This window comes from Mya arenaria, chromosome 9, assembly GCF_026914265.1.
Source record: "Mya arenaria isolate MELC-2E11 chromosome 9, ASM2691426v1".
Lineage (NCBI taxonomy): Eukaryota > Metazoa > Mollusca > Bivalvia > Myida > Myidae > Mya > Mya arenaria.
This window is the reverse complement of record NC_069130.1, coordinates 42,144,879-42,169,137: the sequence shown is the minus strand read 5'-3', so window position 1 is coordinate 42,169,137 and position 24,259 is coordinate 42,144,879. Positions and strand designations below refer to the sequence as shown.

Below are 24,259 nucleotides of genomic sequence, written 5' to 3'. Positions count from 1 at the left end.
CGTAGCACTCAACAACTTAACAACAAGTACACATACCCGTACAAATAGTATTTCGCAACCTCGCTATTACGTTTGTAAAACAAGACGAGTTTCAAGTTTCAAGTTTTATTTATAATAAACCAGGAGGTCGTAGACCCATGAGGCATAAAGTGCACAATGGTGGCAAATACAAATAGTATGTACTTGTGTGGTAATATATTAACTAATAAATTTTATACAAAAGTAGATTTAGAACATGCATACATTTATAAATCAACTGTACTATCATATTTCAGAAATATGCCAGACCGCCGACTGCGCCCAAGCAGGTTCGTATTGTGTGATACCTGAACAAATTTATTTCATTTCTTAAGTTTAGTCTTAATCATTAATATGTAATACGAGTAATATGATATTAGTGTTACTTTTATATGTAAAATGTAATGTTCATTTTGTATAAAATCTGCGTATGATGCAACTAGAAATAACTGGGGTAAATTCATGAAGCATCTTTAATTAAAAATGCCTCTTTTTTAATTTAAAGAAACCTAGCAATGTTTGTTTACCAAAAATTTGAAAATAAGCAAAAAATGGACTAAATAATATATGCATATGAATAAATTTTATGACAAATAGAAGGTATATGTTTTTAAAATAATCGTTTTTTAAAAATTACGAAACTTTCACTAAGTCGAAAATACTTACTTTGATGCTTTATAGATACGGCACCTGTTCTTTTTTACTATAAAAAAACTAACTAATCTATCTCCAGCCGCACGTGTCCTGGAGAACATCGACACGAGCGTGGACCCGTGCGACAATTTCTACATGTACTCATGCGGCGCGTGGAAACGGAAGCACGTGATACCCGAGGATAAATCCAGCCAAAATGTTTTCGGGGTGCTGCGTGACAACGTACAGGTCATCAACAAATGTGAGATTATGGTTGTGATGGGAATATTGACGATCGATATTCAATAACGTAACTTAATGTAGTTTGGTTTTCGCACAAAAGAGTAAAGTCCGATAAGGTTTATAGGCAAAATATGTGAATAACTAACACCACAGTAAGAAATTTATTAATTCATCAACCGACAAATTAGACCGAAGCGCCATCCAACCAAACCGACCAACTAATGACTTTACCTACTGACTGGCCGGTCTCCAACCGACTGATAACTAGACCTGCTGACGCGGTAGTCACCGACCGACTCATGACTGGACCTACCGACTAAGAAGTCACCGACCGACTCATGACTGGACCTACCGACTGGGTAGTCACCGACCAACTCATGATTAGACCTACCGACTGGGTAGTCACCGACCGACTCATAACTAGACCTACCGACTGGGTAGTCACCGACCGACTCATGACTAGACTAACTGACTGGGTAGTCACCGACCGACTCATGACTAGACCTACCGACTGGGTAGTCACCGACCGACTCATGACTGGACCTACTGACTGGGTAGTCACCGACCGACTCATGACTGGACCTACTGACTGGGTAGTCACCGACCGACTCATGACTAGACCTACCGACTGGGTAGTCACCGACCGACTCATGACTAGACCTACCGACTGGGTAGTCACCGACCGACTCATGACTGGACCTACCGACTGGGTAGTCACCGACCGACTCATGACTGGACCTACCGACTGGGTAATCAACGACCGACTCATGACAAGACCTACTGACTGGGTAGTCACCGACCAACTCATGACTGGACCTACTGACTGGGTAGTCACCGACCGACTCATGACTAGACATGCTGACTGGGTAGTCACCGACCGACTCATGACTGGACTTACTGACTGGGTAGTCACCGACCGACTCATGACTAGACCTGCTGACTGGGTAGTCACCGACCTACTCATGACTGGACTTACTGACTGGGTAGTCACCGACCGACTCATGACTAGACCTACGGACTGGGTAGTCACCGACCGACTCATGACTAGACCTACTGACTGGGTAGTCACCGACCGACACATGACTAGACCTACTGAATAGGAAGTCACCAACCGACTCATGACTGGACCTGCTGACTGGGTAGTCACCGACCGACTCATGACTGGACCTGCTGACTGGGTAGTCACCGACCGACTCATGACTGGACCTGCTGACTGGCCGGTCATCGACCGACTCATGACTAGACCTACTGACTAGCCGGTCACCGACCGAATAATGACTAGACCTACTGACTAGCCGGTCACCGACCGACTAATGACTAGACCTACTGACTGGCCGGTCAACAACCGACTTATGACTAGACCTACTGACTGGCCGGTCAACAACCGACTTATGACTGGACCTACTGACTGGGTAGTCACCGACCAACTCATGACTGGACCTACCGACTGGGTAGTCACCGACCGATTCATGACTAGACCTACTGACTGGGTAGTCACCGACCGACTCATAACTAGACATCCTGACTAGGAAGTCACCGACCGACTCATGACTAGACCTGCTGACTGGGTAGTCACCGACCGACTCATGACTATCCCTACTGATTGGGTAGTCACCGACCGACTCATGACTAGACCTGCTGACTGGCCGGTCATCGACCGACTCATGACTAGACCTACTGACTAGCCGGTCACCGACCGACTAATGACTAGACCTACTGACAGGCCGGTCAACAACCGATTTATGACTAGACCTGCTGACTGGGTAGTCACCGACCGATTCATGACTAGATCTACTGACTGGCCGGTCACCGACAAACTAATGACTAGACCTACTGACTGACCGGTCACCGACCGACTAATGACTAGACCTACTGACTGGCCAGTCAACAACCGACTTATGACTAGACCTACTGACAGGCCGGTCAACAACCGACTTATGACTAGACCTACTGACAGGCCGGTCAACAACCGACTAATGATAGACCTACTGACTGGCCATTCAACAACCGACTTATGACTAGACCTACTGACAGGCCGGTCAACAACCGACTTATGACTAGATCTACTGACAGGCCGGTCAACAACCGACTTATGACTAGACCTACTGACAGGCCGGTCAACAACCGACTAATGACTAGACCTACTGACAGGCCGGTCAACAACCGACTAATGACTAGACCTACTGACTGGGTAGTCACCGACCGACTCATTACTAGACCTACCGACTGGGTAGTCACCGACCGACTCATGACTAGACCTACTGACTGAGTAGTCACCAACCGACTAATGACTAGACCTACTGACTGGCAAGTCAACAACCGACTTATGACTAGACCTACTGACTGGCCGGTCAACAACCGACTTATGACTAGACCTACTACCTGGGTAGTCACCGACCGACTCATGACTAGACCTACTGACTGGCCAGTCAACAACCGACTTATGACTAGACCTACTGACAGGCCGGTCAACAACCGACTAATGACTAGAACTACTGACTGGCTGGTCAACAACCTACTCGTGACTAGACCTGCTGACTGGCCGGTCACCAACCGACGAATGACTAGAACTACTGACTGGCCGGTCAACGACCGAATCATGACAAGACCTACTGACTGGCCGGTCACCGACCGACTAATGACCAGACCTACTGACTGGGCGGTCACCAACCGGCTAATGACTTGACCTACTCACTGGGCGGTCAACATACGACTAAACGAGACCTACTGACTGGGTGGTCACCAACCGGCTAATGACTAGACCTACTGACTGGCCGGTCAGCAATCGACCAATGACTAGACCTACTGACTTTGCGGTCATCGACCGGCTTATGACTAGACCTACTAACTGGGCGGTCACAAATCAACTCATGAACATACCAACTTTCTTGGCGGTCACCAAGCGGCTAATGACTTGACCTACTGACTGGCCGATCAGCAACCTACTACTGACTAGACCTACTGACTTGGGCGGTCATCAACCGACTTAGGACTAGTCCTACTATCTGGGTGGTCACCAATCGACTTATGAACATACCTACTGTCTGTGCGGTCACCAACCGACTAATGAATAGACCTACTGACTGCCCGGTCAACAACCGACTGATGACTAGACCTACTAACTGGGCGGTTACCAATCGACTCATGAACATACCTACTGACTGGCCGGTCAACAACCGACTAATGACTAGACCTACTGACTGTCTGGTCAGCCGACAAATCAGAACGACCGATTATCGAACAGACCTGCAATCTGACCAAACAGCATCGGCGACCTACCGCCCTGCCCAAGAAGCATCGGCGACAGCATACTAACGGACTCATCATCGGGCAGATATACTAGATATTGAAGATCGACCGATCAAAGAATTAATCGCCAAATCGACAAATTGCCGATCAACCGCCCAATCAGACCGACTGACTAATGACCTGACGTTTTGACTGGTCGGTTATCCGACCAACCAGACCGACTTATTACCATCGGCGACTTTCGGACCAATCCTCGGACAGACATATTAGATATTGCCGATAGACCGATCAAAGAACTGTTCACCTAATCGACAAATTACCGATCTACCGACTAACTAGAGGGAATAATTGACCACACTGCCGACCAGAGAGACTGTGTATTAGAATCGTCCTACTCACCAGGCTGATAAATTGTCCACCCGAGCACCAACACAATCACACCCACAAGACCCAACCAACAACCATCCAACTCTTACCAACTCTAACCAAACTTCTAACCTTCCAACATAAACCAATTAAGAAAGCACTCAAACAAACAATCCACCGTCTCTAACCAGCTAACGTACCTACCAACTCCAACCAATTAACAATTCAACCAAATCCAACACACTAACCAACCAACCAACCAACAAAACAATCAACCTAAAACAACCGACCAACAAACCAACCAATCAATCAACCAACCCACTAACCAGCTAATCAACTAACCAATCAACCAAAAGACTCCATCCCTAGCAAGATAACCGACCAATCCACCATTTCAAACTACCCCCACTAAGCAATCAATCAACTTCAACCAACCAATCAACCTCAACCAATCGACCAACAAACTAACAGACCGACCAACCAACCAACCTCAACCAACCAACCAACCGTCACCAACCTCTATTTTCCCGTTTCAGACCTCCTAGAGGATGGTGAAAAGTACAAAACGGTAGAAGGGGTTGGAAAAGCCCAGGATATGTACGCCGGCTGTGTTAATACAGGTACGTAAATAATAATAATAATGAGATCTACAAATACAAACTAAAACACTACATTTTATTAATAATATAATTCAGAAAATAACGAACTACATCTACTGATGTACCAGCATACATCCGAGGCTGTTTTTGATAAAAATGGTCGAGGAGCTCCGAATGGGAGGGCCGATACTTGGCCGGAAGCAGTTAGTTAAACTTTACAATCTTTGTTTATTCAACATACATAAAAAATATAACTAGTTCAATCCTTCTATAAGTGACCCCTCCCCCCCACAAAAAACGAAAAAAAACGTGAATTTAACACAACCTCTGTAAACACATACATGTCAACAGGAAATTGGCCCCTACTGTGACATCAGTGCAATAAGCAGGAGATGCACAACAGGGGATTATCATGCCAAAAATTCATTAAACCAGGCCTTAAAGCACCTCATCATCGCCTACGCACTACCGCACCAACTTGGTAACTTGACGATCATCAGCCACTGTATTAGCTTAAAACGTTTTGGTTTTTTTAAATTCAGAGGAAATAGAACGTAAGAGCATAAACGTGTCCTACCCGCTGCTCCAAGAACTTGGTGGGTGGCCGGTCCTGGGCGATTTGGAAGGTGGGGGCTACAGCGACGATAGTTTCAACCTTACCACTCTCCTGCGGGCGCTCCGGAAGTACAACAACAATCCGCTGATTGATATTTACGTCTCGTCTGATGTAAAGGACTCCGAGAACAATATCATTTATGTACGTATAAGCATGTATAAATAATAGAGTCTTTACCTACAGCGCGACTTATTGCAATTGTACGCCCGCGCAATAGTATAATTTCATCTCGAGGGCAGTGGTTGAACTTGAACTTTGAACTTTTATTAAAATACTCATGGCCTATAACAGGCATACAGAGTTAACAAACAAAATGCAATAAAAAAAATGGAATGACGAACAATTGATACACATAACATACAAAGAATGACATGGAAATTACTCTCCACAACACTACAACAAGATATCTGTACAATGAACAATGATAAAATAGTTTGCATGAGAGGAAAAAAGAAAACGTGTCTGTTTTGTACCATGTTATCAAAGGCAGCGTTCGCTAACTAACGTGTGGTATAAGTGAATAACGTTGTAAATCCCTGTGCCAGTTATTGAACGGTTAAGTCCCGCCTACTTGTTATCATTCTGATATTTGATTTGATGTGTAGACGAATGTATAGACGAAAACATAGAAACATTATGAAACATAGAATATATGTATTCCGTTCCGCTAGGTAAGATTTGGAAGGTCTTATACAGAGACAGAATACATGAAAACTACTTAATGAGGGAAAGAATGATGAAACTGGATTTAAAATTTGCCGTTTATCTCGCTTGGCAATCTGCAGTCAATTAAACACAGATGGTTAATCTTTTGGGTTTAATAAATTAGCAAAATGGCAATTTATTGGAAAATATGTGTGCAAATGAATTATTATCCAATCAAATCCTTTATATGTGTAAACAGGTCCAAACCTGTGGACAACTTATCCACGTATTAAACTAGAAGAAACACACATTTAAATCACCTATATACTCCCAGTGGTATACAGCTGTTTAATACACAGATATACATCTTTTTAATTTGTTTGTTTAATAAACCCAAAGGAATGAATGCACAGTCGTTGTTACTTCGCTTTGTTTCAAGCTTATAGAGAATTGTCGACACACTACTTGAACAGTTACGTGTACGTGTGAACTTCTTTTTGTGTACTACGTCATCCAGGTACGTAAACGTGTGAACTTCGTTTTGTGCACTACGTCATCCAGGTACGTGTACGTGTGAACTTCTTTTTTTGCACTACGTCAACCAGGTACGTGTACGTGTGAACTTCTTTTTGTGTACTATGTCACCCAGGTACGTGTACTTGTGTACTTCTTTTTGTGCACTACGTCATCCAGGTTCGTTTTCGTGGGTACTTCTTTTTGTGTACGACGTCATCCAGGTAGGCGTATTTATACTTCTTTTTGTGTACTACGTCATCCAGGTACGCGTACGTGTGTACTTCTTTTTGTGCACTACGTCATCCAGGTATGTGTACGTGTGTACATACTTCTTTTTGTGCACTTCGTCATCCAGATATATGTGCATCATACAAGTTTATAATAACATGGTCAAAGGATTGTGATATATGCGAAAACATTCAGTCTTAGTACAACTTAGGGAAAACACGCAAACGACTTTTAAACTCAACTACAAAAATACCCAGTATATATGTTGCTACACCTACAGTTATACGTTCACGTCGATTTTCGCAACCTCTCAAGTATGGTACGCTTTTATCGACATGAAATACACAATAGATTGTATGGGATATACATGTACAAGTTTGTGCGGTTATAAATTATATACCGTACTCCTTCTTATCAAGAATACACGGGTTCGATTTTCTGTGAGTTTTGTTGGTGATGGGTTCTCCGTTTACCCAAACACACAAGATCTCACCTTCGCGCAAAATCGTGCCAACGAGAGTGACTTCGGAAATATAACTTCCTCCGTAGTCGTTTTTAAAATATCGTTTAAAATTTAAACTGAATTTGAGCGCAGCATATTATTTCAATGGGCATATGTAATTATTTTCATTTTCTTCGTTTTTTTCTTTCCAGCTGGACCAGCCGTCATTCGGCTTGCCCGGGCGATTGTACTATTTAGATTCCAACCTGGCGCACATGCGGGACGCTTATATCAAACTGGCACGGGGCGTGGCCGAGTTGTTTGGGGCGGACTCGTCAACCGCACAAACATATATGGACACAATGCTAAAGCTGGAAACAGATATTGCAAACGTTTGTACTTTTTTTAAATTTCCAAGGACTACGGGATTATCTTTTTAAAGCTGCACTCTCACAAATTTACCATTTTTACATTTTTTTTTATTTTTTTGTCTTGGAAAGAGCAAAAAAATTTTGCGTAAATATCTGCAAACCAATGATATAAGATTGTAGACGAAAAATCAGATTGTAGATTTTAATATTTCAGTTCGAAAATCATTGTTTAATGGCTTAAACCGTTACTAACGGTTTAAGAAAAATCCATAAAATATCAATTTTTGAACTTAAATTAAAAAATCTGCGATCTAATTTTTTGTTACCAGTCTTATATACTATTATCTGGTTTTTATGCATTTTTGCAAAAAAAAAGTGGCTCGTTCCATGACAAAAAAATAAATAAAAAAAGTTGTCAAAACGTTCAATCTGTGAGAGTGCAGCTTTAACATTATTGATTAATGGTTTTATTTTAAAACTGGGCTTGTCCCCATAGTTTTCTTTGTGATATTGCATTAAAGAATTAGTATATATGCATTTAAATATCATACTATTTTAACCGAAACTACTGTATACATAGATGCCAACTCATATTAATTTTATGACACAAACACAATGTTTAGGGAAGTAGTCTTAACTAACGAAATCTTACATATTTAGGGCTTTGAAAAACCCCAAATAATGCAACTCGTTTATTTTTTTTATTTTTCTGCTGGCACACTTATTCGTTCCGGCATGACTGTTTTAGATATCGGTACTCTCTGAAGACCAAATGGCTTTTCAGAACCCGAGCCAAAAATATACACAAAGGTACTCTAACTAGCCTCCGACATGACTGTTTCAGATCACGATGCCCTCTGAAGATCGGCGTGACAACGAGGCTCTCTATAACAAGATGACCATACAACAGCTGACCCAGAATTTCACAGAACCCAGTCCCAAAGATAACATACAGGTACATGTACACACTCTCAAAAGTAATAGTTAGTTACTGTACCAGAACCCAAGTAATTGAAATTGTACACATGCTTTTAAACTCAGGTGTCTACATCCAACCATGATGGCAGTGAGCGAAGAAACTGATTTGTACCGTCTTTCAGTTCAACGTACAATAACTTGCTGGCGGTATAAGGGAAACTCGTTTTAATTTTTCCGCACTCTAGTTATTGAACGCTTAAGTTCCGCCTACCCGATACTGCTCGGATATAGGAGAAAACTGTGTAACCCAAAACAAAGAAAACACTCATAAACATCGTAGTTTTTTTTTTAAAAATATGTTTTTTAGATTTTATTTCAAATACATTAGGCAATATCCCATACTTATACAGTCAGTGAAACATATAGGGTATACTCTATAGTCAACGGTCATTTAAATATCAAGTTATATTAGTACACATTTTAACAGTTATATATTAATTATTCAGTCGAGCACCGTTGGCTCGAACTCGCTTAGCTCGAATTCCCCGTTTGCTCGAACTGGATTTAACGGACCGATTTCAATATACTAAATGTAAACATTCCCGCCCGAATTTTTTCGAGGCTCGAGGTTATTTCGCCGGTCAATAGGACTTCGAGTTAACGGGGTTTACCTGTACAATATATTTGATTACTTCGATACTAAGGCTCATGGCACACCGGTATAACCTGACCTCACATTTCAGCAGATTTGGAAGACAATTTTATTCAATTTGAAAACAAACTATTTTGGGTTCCAACAGTTTGGCTGGCTGGAATACATGCAAGGGATCATGAGCTTGGAAGGGGTCGATATCGAACTGAATTCCAGCGAACCCGTGGTGGTCAGAGCCGTGCCTTATTTCCAGAAACTGTTCCATGTTCTCCAGAACTACACGAAAAAGTGAGTCCATGTTTATTTAATGCTCATCTGGCCCCAATTTCTCGAAACTTCTTAAGTCCCTTATAACAGGATTAAGCTAATCTCACTATTTTTGTTGTTCTATAAAATGTGTTTTATTAACTTCTTCAAGAAATTTTTGAAATTATGTAGGAATAATTTGTATGATTATCAGAATAAACCATTTTTTATTTATCAAAATCCATTTTCAGTATGTATTTTGGCTAATTGGAATAAGCGACTTAAGCCTGTTAAGCTTAAGATGTTTCGAGAAATTGGGGCCGGACATCAAGGCATAACTCGTTATTTGAAATACAGTCCTAATTCGATATGTCGAAGTTTTTGGGACCGCGGTATAACCGAAAAACAAAACATGTCCAATACATTCGAAAAAAAGTTCGGCATAACCAGATGTTCGAGATAAAAGAGTTCGACATAGCGAGTTTCTGTATGAATGCTCTCTGAAAATGATAAACCTTTATTTCAGCAAATTTCATGTTTTTCAAGGAACCTGATTATTTTTTGGCACTATCTGAATATTCAAAATAGTCCGAAAACAGTTCTAACAGTAAAGTTGCTCTGCTTTCCCAAGGGGTTCTCCAAAATCACTTTTAGGTCTTTTGGGTAAACCCTAACCACTAAACCCTAAACCTTTATTCTATGCCTAAGCCTGACCCTGGATCTGACTATTTACACTGATAATAGTAAACATACACATTAAATCTAAAACAAAACATTTGTTGTTCCATTTCTAATTGGTTGTGTACAATGTCAGAGTCATAGCCAGCTACCTGGTGTGGTCGATGGTATACATACATATTAGATATATAAAGCATTAGTTGTTCCATTACTAATTGGTTTAGTTCATTTTTCAGAGACATTGCCAGCTACAAGGTGTGGTTGATCATGTTGTCGTGCCATTTCTAATTGGGTTGGAACACTTTCAGAGAAATAGGCAACTACCTGGTGTAGTCGGTGGGATACATACATATCAGATATATAAAACATTAGCATGCCATTTCTAATTAGGTTGAAACACTTTCAGAGAAATAGGCAACTACCTGGTGTGGTCGGTGGGATACATACATATCAGATATATAAAACATTAGCATGCCATTTTTAATTAGGTTGAAACACTTTCAGAGAAATAGGCAACTACCTGGTGTAGTCGGTGGGATACATACATATCAGATATATAAAACATTAGCATGCCATTTCTAATTAGGTTGAAACACTTTCAGAGAAATAGGCAACTACCTGGTGTGGTCGGTGGTATACATACATATCAGATACATAAAACATTTGTCGTACCCTTACTAATTGGGACGGAACACTTTCAGAGACAGAGCAACTACCTTATGTGGTCGATGGTATACTTTTTATATAAGACATAAAAAGCTTTTGTCTTTCCATTAATTATTGTTTTGGTACATTCTTCAGCGAAATAGCCAACTACCTTGTATGGTCGATAATGAAAAATCGGGCCAGCAATCTTCCAGAAAGTTTCACAGATCTTGTTGCGGAGTACAATGCGGTAAGGATATGTTTCATTAGATTATATCATTCGGAACTCCTCGGCCATTTATTTTTTCGAACACAACCTCAGATGTATGCCGATATATAAGTAGAAGAAGTTCGTAAAATATTGAATTACATTATTGATTAAATGTTGTGTTTTAGCTTGTATTTGTTGATCTAAGTTTAAATTGATTGCCAGTGAATGGTATTATTGCAAACATGATTAAGATTCTGAAGAGTTAAGTCATTAAGTTTAACTGCTAAATTTAAATGACGGAGACAAAACGCTGTATAGCACTAAAGGCTTATAATTATGGGTATAATAAATGTCCAGTTATTCCCCTTGTTCGACTGCCAGAAACACAAATAGACGATCGCCGGTGTTCGATCGGCGGCGTTTCACTTTCGTTAAAGGCTAATTATGTTTATCCTTACACAATTCATATGCTTTTTGTTGTTGTTTTTTATCATTAAAGTCAAATGAGTTAAACTTAATAATGCATTACAATTATAAACAGACAAGAAGATATATTTGCATCAACCTATATTCACTGTGTGTATACCACGTGATAAATTACGTCATCAGTGTGTGTATACCACGTGATAAATTACGTCATCAGTGTGTGTATACCACGTGATAAATTACGTCATATATGCTACGTCGAAGGCAATATTTTGCTTAAAATGAATACTTAAATCAAAGATAACTTTTCTTTTACTACACCATTTTAAATGAAACAAAGGGCAGTCTATGCCGCTTGCAGAGCACCGCCTTCGTTTCAATACCGGAGTTTGATTAGGTGATTAGTTTCCACAAACACTTCAACAAACCTGCCTCCAAAATAATATTTTGACAGTGCTCCGTCAGACGGCCGTATTGTGAAAAGGTTTGTCGAAGTGTTTTGAGAAACTAAACTCTCAATCAAACTCTAGTAAAAGACCGAAGGCGGGGCTCCATAAGCGGCGTAGACTGCGCTATGTTTATTTTTAACTAGTGAAGAAATAGTGAAGTTATCTTTGTTTAAAGCCTGTATTCGAAGCAAAATGTTGCCTTCCGACGTAGCATGTATGACGCATTTTATCACGTGGTATACACACACTGTATATTGTCCTTCTTTAATACATATTGGGACCACACAATCCGAGGGCTTAGATGAACGTTACTCCGTCTGTTTAATACGGAGCGAAGACTATCTTACCCTTAACCTTCGATTTGCCTTTTTACGTCAAATGTAAATAGAGTTTATTTTATTAAAAACTACGCGGCATACTATAAAACTCTAACACTTTATATACTTAACTGAACACAGCAAGTATGTTTAAAAAGATTTGGTACTTAAAAGTTATACTTTGGCTTACATTGTTTCTATATACTCTATAGGTAGTTTATGGCCAAGCAACCAAACGCGCACGTTGGCGTACTTGTGAAGATTACGTCACAGGTCAGATGGGCATGGCGATTGGTCACATGTTTGTCCGCGAAACATTTGATGAGTCAGCTAAATCGATTGTAAGTATAATACGTTTGTTCGAGAGTATTACACGCTAGATGAATATTGCAATATGCAAGCTCTTCTCGTTTGTGTTTGTTTGAAGAAACGAACACATTTCTTCTCTTTTCTCGTTAGCGATAGGATTCGTTCACATAGTTTGTCCAGCTTACGCCTTTCTTTCTTCTCTCTTCTCGTTTGTGAAAGTGTAAAGATACGTTCACATAGTTTGTCCAGCTTACGCCTTTCTTTCTTCTCTCTTCTCGTTTGTGAAAGTGTAAAGATACGTTCACATAGTTTGTCCAGCTTACGCCTTTCTTTCTTCTCTCTTCTCGTTTGTGAAAGTGTAAAGATACGTTCACATAGTTTGTCCAGCTTACGCCTTTCTTTCTTCTCTCTTCTCGTTTGTGAAAGTGTAAAGATACGTACACAGAGCCTGTCCGGCCTCCGCCTTCTTTCTTCTCTCTTCTCGTTTGTGAAAGTGTAAAGATACGTACACAGAGCCTGTCCGGCCTCCGCCTTCTTTCTTTATTATCTTTCCTCGTTTGTGAAACAGCTATAAGGACCTCACAACTAGTTTGTGACACAGCATTTATATATGTTTCAAATTGTCATCTCTGTCTCCATACTTTACCCATTAGTGAGCCCAAAGCTTTCAAATATTTCTTTAACTCTGCATGGGGGATATGGTTTGGGCAGGTCATAATGAAGCCTATCTAAACACTCGAAACCTGCAACCTCCTTAATCATAATAGATACATCACACTACCTTATGGGTGAAAATCAAAGCACCGAAGGCACAGCAAAAGCGCGGGATTTCCGTTTGGTGGAATTGCATAAAAAGTTGGCTAATGTGTCTTCCAATCTGGACCAAGCATATTTATTTTACGCGATTGTGAAATAGGTTAGTGAAACATTATATAAAACACTCTCATTGACTCTCGGTAAACACCAATGCACCCGATGGAAACCAACTTTTCCAGCTTGGTGACACAAACGAAGGCCATTTGTTTAATCGCGATGTTTGTATTGGTTTCAATTTTGTTAAAAAGTATACTGAAAACAGCTGGCGTGAAATAGCATAATTCTTGCAGGCGCTTGACATGATTGGAAACATTCGGAACGCTTTCAATGAACTTCTGGATGAACTAGACTGGATGGATCCATCGACAAAAGAGTTAGCTAGAGAGAAGGTACTCCTAAATGCATTGCATAGTTACATAGCAAGATAAAATTGATGGTATTTAATTTTATTTTATGATGATATGTACTAAAAAAATATGTCTTTTGTTTTGTAATCAATAACGGGAATATTTCTTTTTCGAGAAAGAGATATTTTTCTTTCAATGAATATCAAATACAAATACAGTCGAACCCCGTTAGCTCGAACTCACAGGGACCGGAGAAAATACATCGAGCCTCGGAAAATCAAGCCAAGCGACTTTCAGTATTAAGAAATCAGTCCTTTACATCTAGTTCAAATAAACAATGAATTCGAACCAAGCGAGTTCGAGCCAACGGGGTTCGATTCTAGTGAGTTACCTTATCATTATTTTGACATACGTTTATTTAGGCCAAGGCGGTACGTGAATGGATCGGCTACCCTGCTGACGTGGCAGATCCGGAGAAAATCACGGAATTATATGAAAATGTGAGTAGCACTCTCTCCTAAATTTGTATTAAACTTTTATTGTTTTGAAACAGTATTTACTCCATTACTTATAAGTTATCGTCTGCTATGTAAATGTTTTAGTTAATTAAAATAATAACTATTTAGTGGCTCTTTGGAATTGGTATGGGTGAAAGGAAATATGTAATAGCTTAGAACTGGCCCATAGATCCTCCATAGTATATCCAGACGAAGTGTTTTCTCATTTAACAGGTGACAGTCAGCCGAACAGAACATTTTCAGAATGTGCTCGGCGGTCTCAACCGGGCATCCACTGGTGGTCTAAAGCGCCTGAGAGAGAAATACAACAAAAATGTGTGCGTAGACGTGTAATTTGTTAAACAAACCTATTTTACAAAGATTTTCTAATTTTAACAAGTTGTTTCAATCCAATCTTTTATTTTTCTCCCTGCCGTTGTCAAGACATAATGGTCTTGTGTTGTCGGGCCATCCGGAGATGTGAGGTCTAGCTTTGAGACAACTTACCAAACTCATATGTGTATCAGGCGAATAATCGAACCATGGGCGCCTTTGGCAAGAAGCATGTACACTCATTACAAAATACACTATTCATTAACACTTTTATTGTAAAAATTTGTGAGAAAATGATAATGATTTAAATGTCAGTGTAAGGCTGCTATTTAATATTTTGTTTGTGGTCACCAAGCCGGACATGTGGGTTTTCTCCGGGTTCTCCGGTTTCCCCCACAACAGAAGACCACACTCTCGCGCAAAATCGTGCCAACGAGAGTGATTAATATAATGGTGTAATGACTTGTTTCACAATCGTTGTTAAATAAATATATTTAAACTAAACTAATATTTAGAACAAGTCAAGTCAAGTCAACAATTTTATGGAGAAATTAAAGGCCGCCGGCTCAAAACACATAACATACAAGAAAGGCCCGAGTTGTGTCAGGGTAATTAATCGATACAAGCAAAGGGTTTATAACAAACCATGATTACTTCCCCTTAATCTTAACTATTGATGTTCAAAAGTAGATGGTATACATATTAAGCTAGTAGTTTTCGTAAATGTCCAGATTGATCTGTGTTCAATAACCCATAAAAATCTTCCAATGCAACCAATCCTGTTGCGCGGTATAAAATAATGGACCAATCCAAAGAATGAAGTTAATGATTTATTACACTAATATTGGCTTATGTAAGTTATGATGCCTATTTAAAGATCAACCCTGATTAAAGGAAAAAAATCGGTATTAATAAATAAGATACTTAAAATCTAGAAAAACCGACTATCTAAAACAAAGAACTTTGTAGTTTGACTTTAAGTCCCTCCTGTAATTATTTGAAGAATTAACCAGTCTTATTTTGCCTGAACATAATTGCTGAATTCATAAAAGCTAACTATTTAATACATACGTGCACTCTTTTGAACAGATGGACGACTCCGCCTTCTACTGTGAACGCCTACTATAACTCCATCCTCAATGCCATAAGTAAGATTGTCTTTTTCCTAAGTTTTTTTTTATATTCCATGCTTAGTTAAAGAAAAGAGGCATGTGTAAATAGTCATGTTTTCGAAGAAAAAAAACGAGATTCATAACAATGTTTTGAATTGAATTGGAAATAATTTTCAGAAACTATGAGGGTCTTCATATGGGCTATAGCATATTGTCAGTTTTCCCCCATCATGCCTCAATTTCGCTGACGACGTCACACTTATATCTATATTTTCAAATTTAAAGTAGCTTGCCTTATTTCAGATGTATGACTAGTTAATGTAATAATTCAAAACTTATTTTTTATTTTTTCAAAGCATGTTCCTGGGATCAGTATTAGCCCCACTCAGTGGCATATTTGCCACACACTCACGCTTTAAAATACTTGATAATAAGAAAGTGCCTATGGACATCTATTTTCTATCCAGTTATTCTGAGCTTGTCGCATTGTGCATCTTTTGGGGAAAATAATCAGTGCAAAGAGATGTTGTCCGAATGTAAAATGTCCGAATAACGCAACAATATTCTGTTCACATATGACGTTTTACCACGAGATATATACACGGTTTGGTATTCTTATGGATGTAAAGTCTGAATAACATCCAGTAGCGGACGTCGGTGGGACTAATTATGTAATCGTACGTTATTCGAGTTAGGGCTGGCGCGAGGGTTACTTAGGATTAAGTGGTGGATATGACATGTGTTTATGCATAAACATGTTCCTTTCAGTGTTTCCGGCTGGAATACTGCAGCCTCCCTTCTACAGCAAAACACAGCCAAAGTAAGCAATAGCTAAAGCATTCAGTACGTTGTCGTCGTGAATGTTTGTAAAGTATATTAAAGGGGCATTTGCAACTCACTTATTAATAATACAACTTATTACAAAAATCATGATAATTTCTCCCACCTCTGATAAGTAGATCCAATAATTTCACCATGCTAGAAATTCTTATCTTGCCCACGGGCGAAGATAAAACAAGTACCCGTATGGAACTCGTTTTTAATGGTCATCACATTATAATTACCTCCCTTGCTGAAGACTTTCGCCTGTAGCATCATGGAAACCTTGTCTTTTGGCAATATTTAGAATGCTAAATAATTATTTCTCGCTTCAAATGTCACCATAAACAGTTTTAATGCACCTTTCAAGAAATGATGCTTCCCTCTCCTCTGAACTATTTAACTACCGATTTGACTATTTAAATTTGAATCACTGCGCGCCCATCCATGACAACCACGAATCGTCGCATATCCATACGCATTGATTTTCACTACGCACAAAAAGTTCCAGCAAACAATCCATGTTTACTTAATTTTGTTTAACTGAGGTATCGGAATGAACCTATCTTACACTCTCGGGCTATGGAAGATACTTATATTCTCCCCTGCCAATGTTAAGATAACAGTTATCGTGTATTACATGAATCTTTTTTTTTGTTAAGATATGTAGTATTTGGTTTAAACAGTATTTATTCATATGTTGTTAATATATCGGCATATGACAAGTATACACTTGTTTAAGTCGAATAAACTGTGTTCTGTTCTGTTCTGTTCTGTCCTCTTTGAGTAGATGAAGTGAAATGTGAACATGCAGCATGGTACTTGGGCTATGATTGATTTAGTTGTCTTCGAACACACCATATGGCACTATGATACTGATTTGTTGTTGATGTTTGTCACAGATCTATGAACTACGGTGGTATTGGTGTTGTCATTGGACATGAAATATCACACGGATTCGATGACAGAGGTAACCGTATATAAGTTTCTTTTTAAGGCACGAAAACAATGAAAATAGTTATGATATGAAAAGATAAACAGTTATTCGAACAGACGCATGCTGAAAAATGTTAAAGTGTTCCGGTAAATGTTTGAAGCTCGGCTACTTGACGGTTTGCAAATTATTTTTTTTCAAATACAGTCCGTCATTTGGATGTAACGTCATCATAAACATGAGATCTGCCTATGCCTTTAAAGCTGCACTCTCACAGATTGAACGTTTTGACAACTTTTTTTTTATTTTTTGTCTTTGAGCGAGCCAATATTTGCGAAAATCCATGGAAACCAGTTATACAAGACTGCTGACAAAAATAGATCGCAGATATTTATTTTTAAGTTCAAAAAATGATGTTTTATGCATTTTTCTTTAACCGTTAGTAACGGTTTCAGCCATAAAACATTAATTTGGGACGGAAATTTGAAAATCTACGATCTGATTTTTTGTCAGCAACATTTTATCATTGGTTTGCAGATTTTTATGCAACAATTTGCTCTTTCCAAGACAAAAATTAAAAAAAGTTGTAAAAATGGTATATCTGTGAGAGTGCAGCTTTAATATGAACGTTGTTAAAAAGAGTAAAATTGAGAAATAAACTTATTTGATAAACATGCACTTGTTTTCGGTGAGTTATTTTAATATATTTTCAAAATATGACCCATTTAATATGATATAAATTGTATTTTTAATATGAACGCTCAATAGAAGAATACAATTTATTATATTCACTAAAAAAAATCACCAACGTCGATTAATGTATGATATATCTTTCAAATGGAGATATTTGTTGAACATTTTCCAGGTCGCCAATACGACAAGGATGGAAACCTTGTGCAATGGTGGTCCGACACCATCATCAACAACTTCAAAGAGAAGGCTAAATGTATTGTGGACCAGTATGGGGATTTTCTGGTCAGAGAAGCTAACCTTACTGTAAGTTCAAAAATATATATGTTCGGTTCACAGACATCTATAGATACTCATGAATGGGTTGTTGTTTTGGGACTCCTACATGTAAATAAATAATGAAAACTACAGGGATAAACACTAGTCTCAAACTTAACCAAGTTTAAGGACACAGAGATCACAAACAAACATAGAACCATAAGACACAACAATTTACATTGGCACGATCAGAGAAAACTAAGTGAGAGCTTACTGGAAGTCTTATTTGCTTGCTAATATATTTGAAGTCATATTTGTTTTACCTTTTGTTGCCGCAAGACAAAAAATGTATTGTCGATATCAGTATGATAATTTCCTTGTCAGAGTGACTAGCCCGGTTGTTAGTCGAACGAAAACCGCCTCCGTGGCTTTGTGGATAAGCGTCCGCCTACGGAGCGGGAGATCGTGGGTTCGATCCCTGGCCGCGTCATACGTTAAAGACGTTAAAAATTGGTACAAGTAGCTCGCTTGAACCAGGACTTCTTTGTATCCCACCACTGTCTCTTCAGCGTGCTGTCCCTTCAGCAAAAACAAAGGACCATCATTTAATATTTTTTGTGTTTTCAGCTATTTAATACATGGTTACAATCTTGTTATAAGTGATTAATAATTTCCATAAATGCATTATTAAGTAAGTAGTTAAAGGTTTATCACTCAAAATTATGTTTGTTATACATGTGTTTGTATTGATTTTGAATAAGAGTGTCACTTTAAAGTAATGAAGTATTGAAAGAAATTAAACAGCTGGCAATTTGGTCGGAACAAATGGTAAATTAAAGTAAACCAGAGATAATGGTTTGCATTTATGTTAAAATGCACATCAGGTTTTTATCTACAAATAAATTTAATATGCAATGTAAATATTTAAAAAAATCCAATATTTGTTTTCAGATCAACGGTATAAACACACAAGGCGAAAACATCGCGGACAATGGTGGTCTTAAACAGAGCTTTAGGGTAAGGGAAAAACTAACGTGGAAATTTCGCAATGCCTGAAGTGTTGTCAGTGCCTGGCTTTTTGTGCCGTTTTATTGCCTTTGTTCGGCTATATTTCAAATATCAAAACGTTTGTTAAGAATGAAATAAAACCCTCGATTTGACCAGAATCGAAAAAATGAGAGCAGTTTTCACACAAAACAAAAGATACTAATTGATTTATTGAACAAGTAAGTATTATACCTCAAATTGGTTTGGTTTAAACCCCCAGTAAATTTACATTTTACTGACCGTTTCAAGGCGGTACCTAACAATTCTTGATAAACATACTAATTGTTTATATAAATATATATACTATTTATGCACTGTGCTGTTTGTAGAGTTTTATGCTGTTCTATGTTTGTTGTTTGTGATTTTGTGTTCTATGTCTTTGGCGTTTGCCCATTGCCACTAAAAAACAGTGACAATACTACAAGTACTATGAAGTGTAAAGATTATATTTTTGCATTTCACAACAACAGCTAAGTATATGATCGAAAAATTGGATACAGTCGCACTTCATAATAAATATTCAGAAGGTTTACAATTAAACGCATGTTATAACTAAATACCACAAATTACATTAAGGAATGCTTTAAAAAAACAATGAAAATGACAGTGACATGCTTTGTTGCCAAAAGTTTTATTTAAATGCGCAGAGTTTAGGACTAGCAGACATTAAACGAGAGATGCACAATGCCAATGACAACAAAGAGAGACAGCACATACATCAAAGTATCATTATTCATACATGTTGGGTTGCTGCCTTTAGAAGGTCAGCAGAAAATGGGTTCCTTGGAGTTTAAACTAATTATGAGTACTAAATACTGTTCCAGGCGTACCGTCGGTGGGTGGAGTCTATGGGAAAGGAGGAACCAATGTTGCCTGGTCTCAACTACACGCACAACCAGCTTTTCTTCATCAACTTTGCTCAGGTAATACACAGCCTGCTCTCTGTCCTCAAATTTGCTCAAGTAATGAAAACCAGCTATTCTGGATAAACTTTGCATTAGGAAATAAACAACAAACTTTTTTACATAAACAGTTTGCCCTTGTGCTGAACAACCACCCACTTTGCTTTGCCCTTGTAATGCACCATCAGCTCTTCTTCCTTAATGTTTCTACAATAATGCCGAAATGGCTCTCCTCCATCAACTTCGGTAATACACAACCAGATCTTTATCCTCAACTTTGCTCAGGTACTGCACAACCTGATCTTCGTTCTCAACTTTGTTAAGGTACTGCACAGTTAGCTCTTCCTCATCAAATTTGGTAAGGTTATGTACAACCAGCTCTTTACCATCAACATTGCTCTGTAAATACACAACCAGCTCCTTACCCTCAACACTGCTCTGTAAACGCACAACCAGCTCCTTACCCTCAACATTGCTCTGTAAATGCACAACCAGCTCCTTACCCTCAACATTGCTCTGTTAACGGACAACCAGCTCTTTACTCTCAACATTGCTCTGTAAATGCACAGCCAGCTCTTTACCCTTAACATTACTCTGTAAACGCACAACCAGCTCCTTACCCTCAATATTGAAATTTATAATATAAAGGAAATGCTGTCTTAAATTAATTAACGTATTTGGAATGCATATTCTTCAACACACTTAATGGTAGATTTGCGGATCTTCACCATATATAATGAGTTATTACTCAACTGTACCGATTTGGACTTTCGTTTTATGAACACTTCGACTGTGCTTATAGTAATGGTGTTGGCATTTGCGTTTTTAGAAAACGTATAAGGGTCAAATTAGAAAAGGCTGTTTAGAGTAGATCATGCTATTTTTCATACTTTTTGCCTTTTTTCTAGATCTGGTGTAATAACATGCGCCGAGAATCCGTCATCAACGCCATTAATACTGGAGTTCACAGTCCGGGAGAATTCAGGTTAGACTATCAATAATGTTTGACATAAACATTTTATTTCCGTTATGCTAAATGTGTTAGCAAGTTGGACATTAAGTACAAACTTGCTCAATCTGTATTCATGTTTGTTTGACAACTTTCTATGTGAAAATAAGTGAAAGTTTGTGCCTATCTCTATTTAAATTATTATATTTTGTTGAATTACGTTGATCTACTTTCTTTTAAGATAAATGATCTACTTAGCTTATTGAGTACCAAGTATAACACGTGGTTTTTTGTTTCCATAAAGTGTTTGAACATTTTTCGTATCGACTTAATTATTGCTAGGCAAATAATCAAAGTAACTGTATTTAACAAAATTGTATTGTTTTCATCTTGATATTTGTGCACGGTAGTAGGAAAATAGTGGCAATTGTGGCATTAAAGGGGCTGTACTCCGTATGATGAAAATAATAGCGAAAAAAAGGAAAATTGTCCAAAGCTGACATTAACTTGTTATCGATGTGTACAAGGCATAGAAACTTACTAACTGAAGTACCACATAGTTTACAATTAATTTAGTTTTCGCAGTTTTTTCGTATTTTTCCATTAAAAAGATTACTAGATTTGTCTACCTAGTAGAATTCATTCCTTATGCGTGATTTCTAGTCGATGTTATCACGTGATATGACCAAGTTAGGTATATAGCTTAAATATTCCAGTATTTTAGGGTAAGCCTTCGTAGCACAGTGGATACAACACTGGACCCCATTTTCGGCGACACCGGTTCAAACCCGTTTTCCGATTCATTTTTTTACATTTTGGTTTTTTTTTTAATTATGATATCAAAGAGTAAAACATTTTATTAAATAATTGTCCTGAGATTCGTTACAGAAAAAAACCTTTTTTGGTGCCAATCTAGTGTACAGTCCCTTTTAAAGAGCCTGAAATGTTTTAAAGTTCTAAGTCCTTAGAGTTCTTATAAGACACTCAAAATGTTAAATACTGGTCTGTTTATTGTTTGATTGATAAGCATTGAGATATAATCTAATAACACCATACCGCATACATGAAACAAACAACACCAAGGGCAAACGTCGGACACTTAATGGTCATTTTAGAAAGTGCTTTCCGAAGAAATAAATGGTTAAACATAACGTTATGCCATACCTTGTGAAAGTTTTGTTTCTATTGCAGAGTAATTGGAACGCTGCAGAATTCCCCAGACTTCGCTACCGCGTTTGGGTGTAAGAAAAGTAACGTTATGAACCCAGAAAAGAAATGCTATGTTTGGTAAATCATCTAAGAAGATATCCAAGTCATGTTTGCAAAAGTGTTAAAATTGTTTTGTATAGCACTGTATTCATTGTGATGATAATATAATGTGTGTTTTTGAATTGTTGATTCTATTGAGGTGTGTATTTTTGTGTTCGTTTGACTTGTACTTCATGCGGATTCTCATTACATGTTTGAATATATACTTTTATAGTGTGTTTTTATAGAAAATGTTAAAGTGCAACTTTTTTTATTAATATCTGTGTTTTTTAAACAACATACTCAAACGATATGGAAATAAAACCTCTAATTAGATTTTAGATTGTATTTTTACCCTTTTTTTTATCAAAACTCGAAATCTACACTTATAATTATTATTTATTCAATTATTAAGATATTTTCTTTTACATTTGCCAATGGATAATCTCATAAATGCAGCCTGACGAAAGCCCTATAAATGGTGATGTAGTAGTTAAACACATATATAAGAAACTTTGGTTTAAGAATGTGGAACGTATAATGTGTTACTGAATGCGCTTTGCTACGTTTAGGCAATGAAAACTCTTAACATAATTATATATAGATGCAATGAATTCGTAGAGGTTTTCGCATTGGAAGGCACTTATAACGTGACTGTGATTTCAGGAACTATTACCTCCGTAGTAATATAGAGGTTGCAAAACAAGACAGCTACACGCACTGCGTATATAACAATTGAGTTTGAATTTCTTTTTAAATATGGATTTGTAAACTCGCTGGTACTCACTTAAGCCCTTTTTTCGTGTTTTTGTACATCTCATTCTAAACGTGTACAATTAACACATGACTGGATGACGTAGTGCACAATAAGAAGTCCCACGTTAACCCGTACAATGTACACATAGCTGGATGACGTAGTGCACAAAAAAGATGTCCACACGTACACGTACCAGAACAAGTAGTGTTTCGCAACCTCTTTAATGTATTTTGATACTTTAACGTGTGTATAACTGTTAATTGTAATATTAAAACTGTTTTGTTTTTTTTGTTAAACATCGTGGTTTTGGACACTCCCTCTGGTATTGTTTTTCACATTATTCTCGGTCGGAGAACATTCATAGCCAAAATTCTGTTATACGTACGAACGTTTTGATAATACAATGGGAAAAACAGGGACACGCCCACTAGCAAACCTATGAACGAAGGCAGTAGGTTTATAGTTTATAAACATTCAACTCAATACACAAAACGTTACAATAACAAAACACAAATAACATGTATCGATTCAAAGTTTATTGGCAAATCAGCATACTTTAAGGCTGACTTGTTGACATTACAAACAAATGGACATGATAGCCAGTACTTGAAATAATCATGATGACCAAGGACTAAAAAAAGTTATGCCAAAGTTATTATTTCACCTAAATAGCAACGAATACTTTTCACGGCACTATGAGATGCACATGTGCTTAAATAGACCACCTCCGGTATAACGCACATTAGCTACTGGAACAGCCAAGATTAGCTACT

General features: G+C 38.1%; 1 protein-coding gene across 3 annotated transcripts in view; it reads left to right on the top strand.

Moving 5' to 3' along the window:
* The window catches only part of LOC128245488 (neprilysin-4-like), a 44,294-nt gene extending 21,229 nt beyond the window's left edge, over positions 1-23,065 (top strand). For all 3 annotated transcript variants that reach the window (XM_052963673.1, XM_052963671.1, XM_052963672.1), the window contains 20 exons: positions 276-308; positions 752-913; positions 5,046-5,129; positions 5,651-5,865; positions 7,768-7,947; positions 8,771-8,881; positions 9,645-9,784; positions 11,222-11,315; positions 12,681-12,809; positions 13,884-13,982; positions 14,363-14,440; positions 14,672-14,775; positions 15,860-15,918; positions 16,651-16,702; positions 17,604-17,671; positions 18,501-18,631; positions 19,535-19,600; positions 20,455-20,553; positions 21,441-21,517; positions 22,673-23,065. In XM_052963673.1, the coding sequence (XP_052819633.1) occupies positions 276-308; positions 752-913; positions 5,046-5,129; positions 5,651-5,865; positions 7,768-7,947; positions 8,771-8,881; positions 9,645-9,784; positions 11,222-11,315; positions 12,681-12,809; positions 13,884-13,982; positions 14,363-14,440; positions 14,672-14,775; positions 15,860-15,918; positions 16,651-16,702; positions 17,604-17,671; positions 18,501-18,631; positions 19,535-19,600; positions 20,455-20,553; positions 21,441-21,517; positions 22,673-22,772 (2,081 nt within the window). In that variant the 3' untranslated portion in view covers positions 22,773-23,065. The remainder of the gene's footprint in view (positions 1-275; positions 309-751; positions 914-5,045; positions 5,130-5,650; positions 5,866-7,767; positions 7,948-8,770; positions 8,882-9,644; positions 9,785-11,221; positions 11,316-12,680; positions 12,810-13,883; positions 13,983-14,362; positions 14,441-14,671; positions 14,776-15,859; positions 15,919-16,650; positions 16,703-17,603; positions 17,672-18,500; positions 18,632-19,534; positions 19,601-20,454; positions 20,554-21,440; positions 21,518-22,672) is intronic.
* Positions 23,066-24,259: the final 1,194 nt, after the last annotated feature.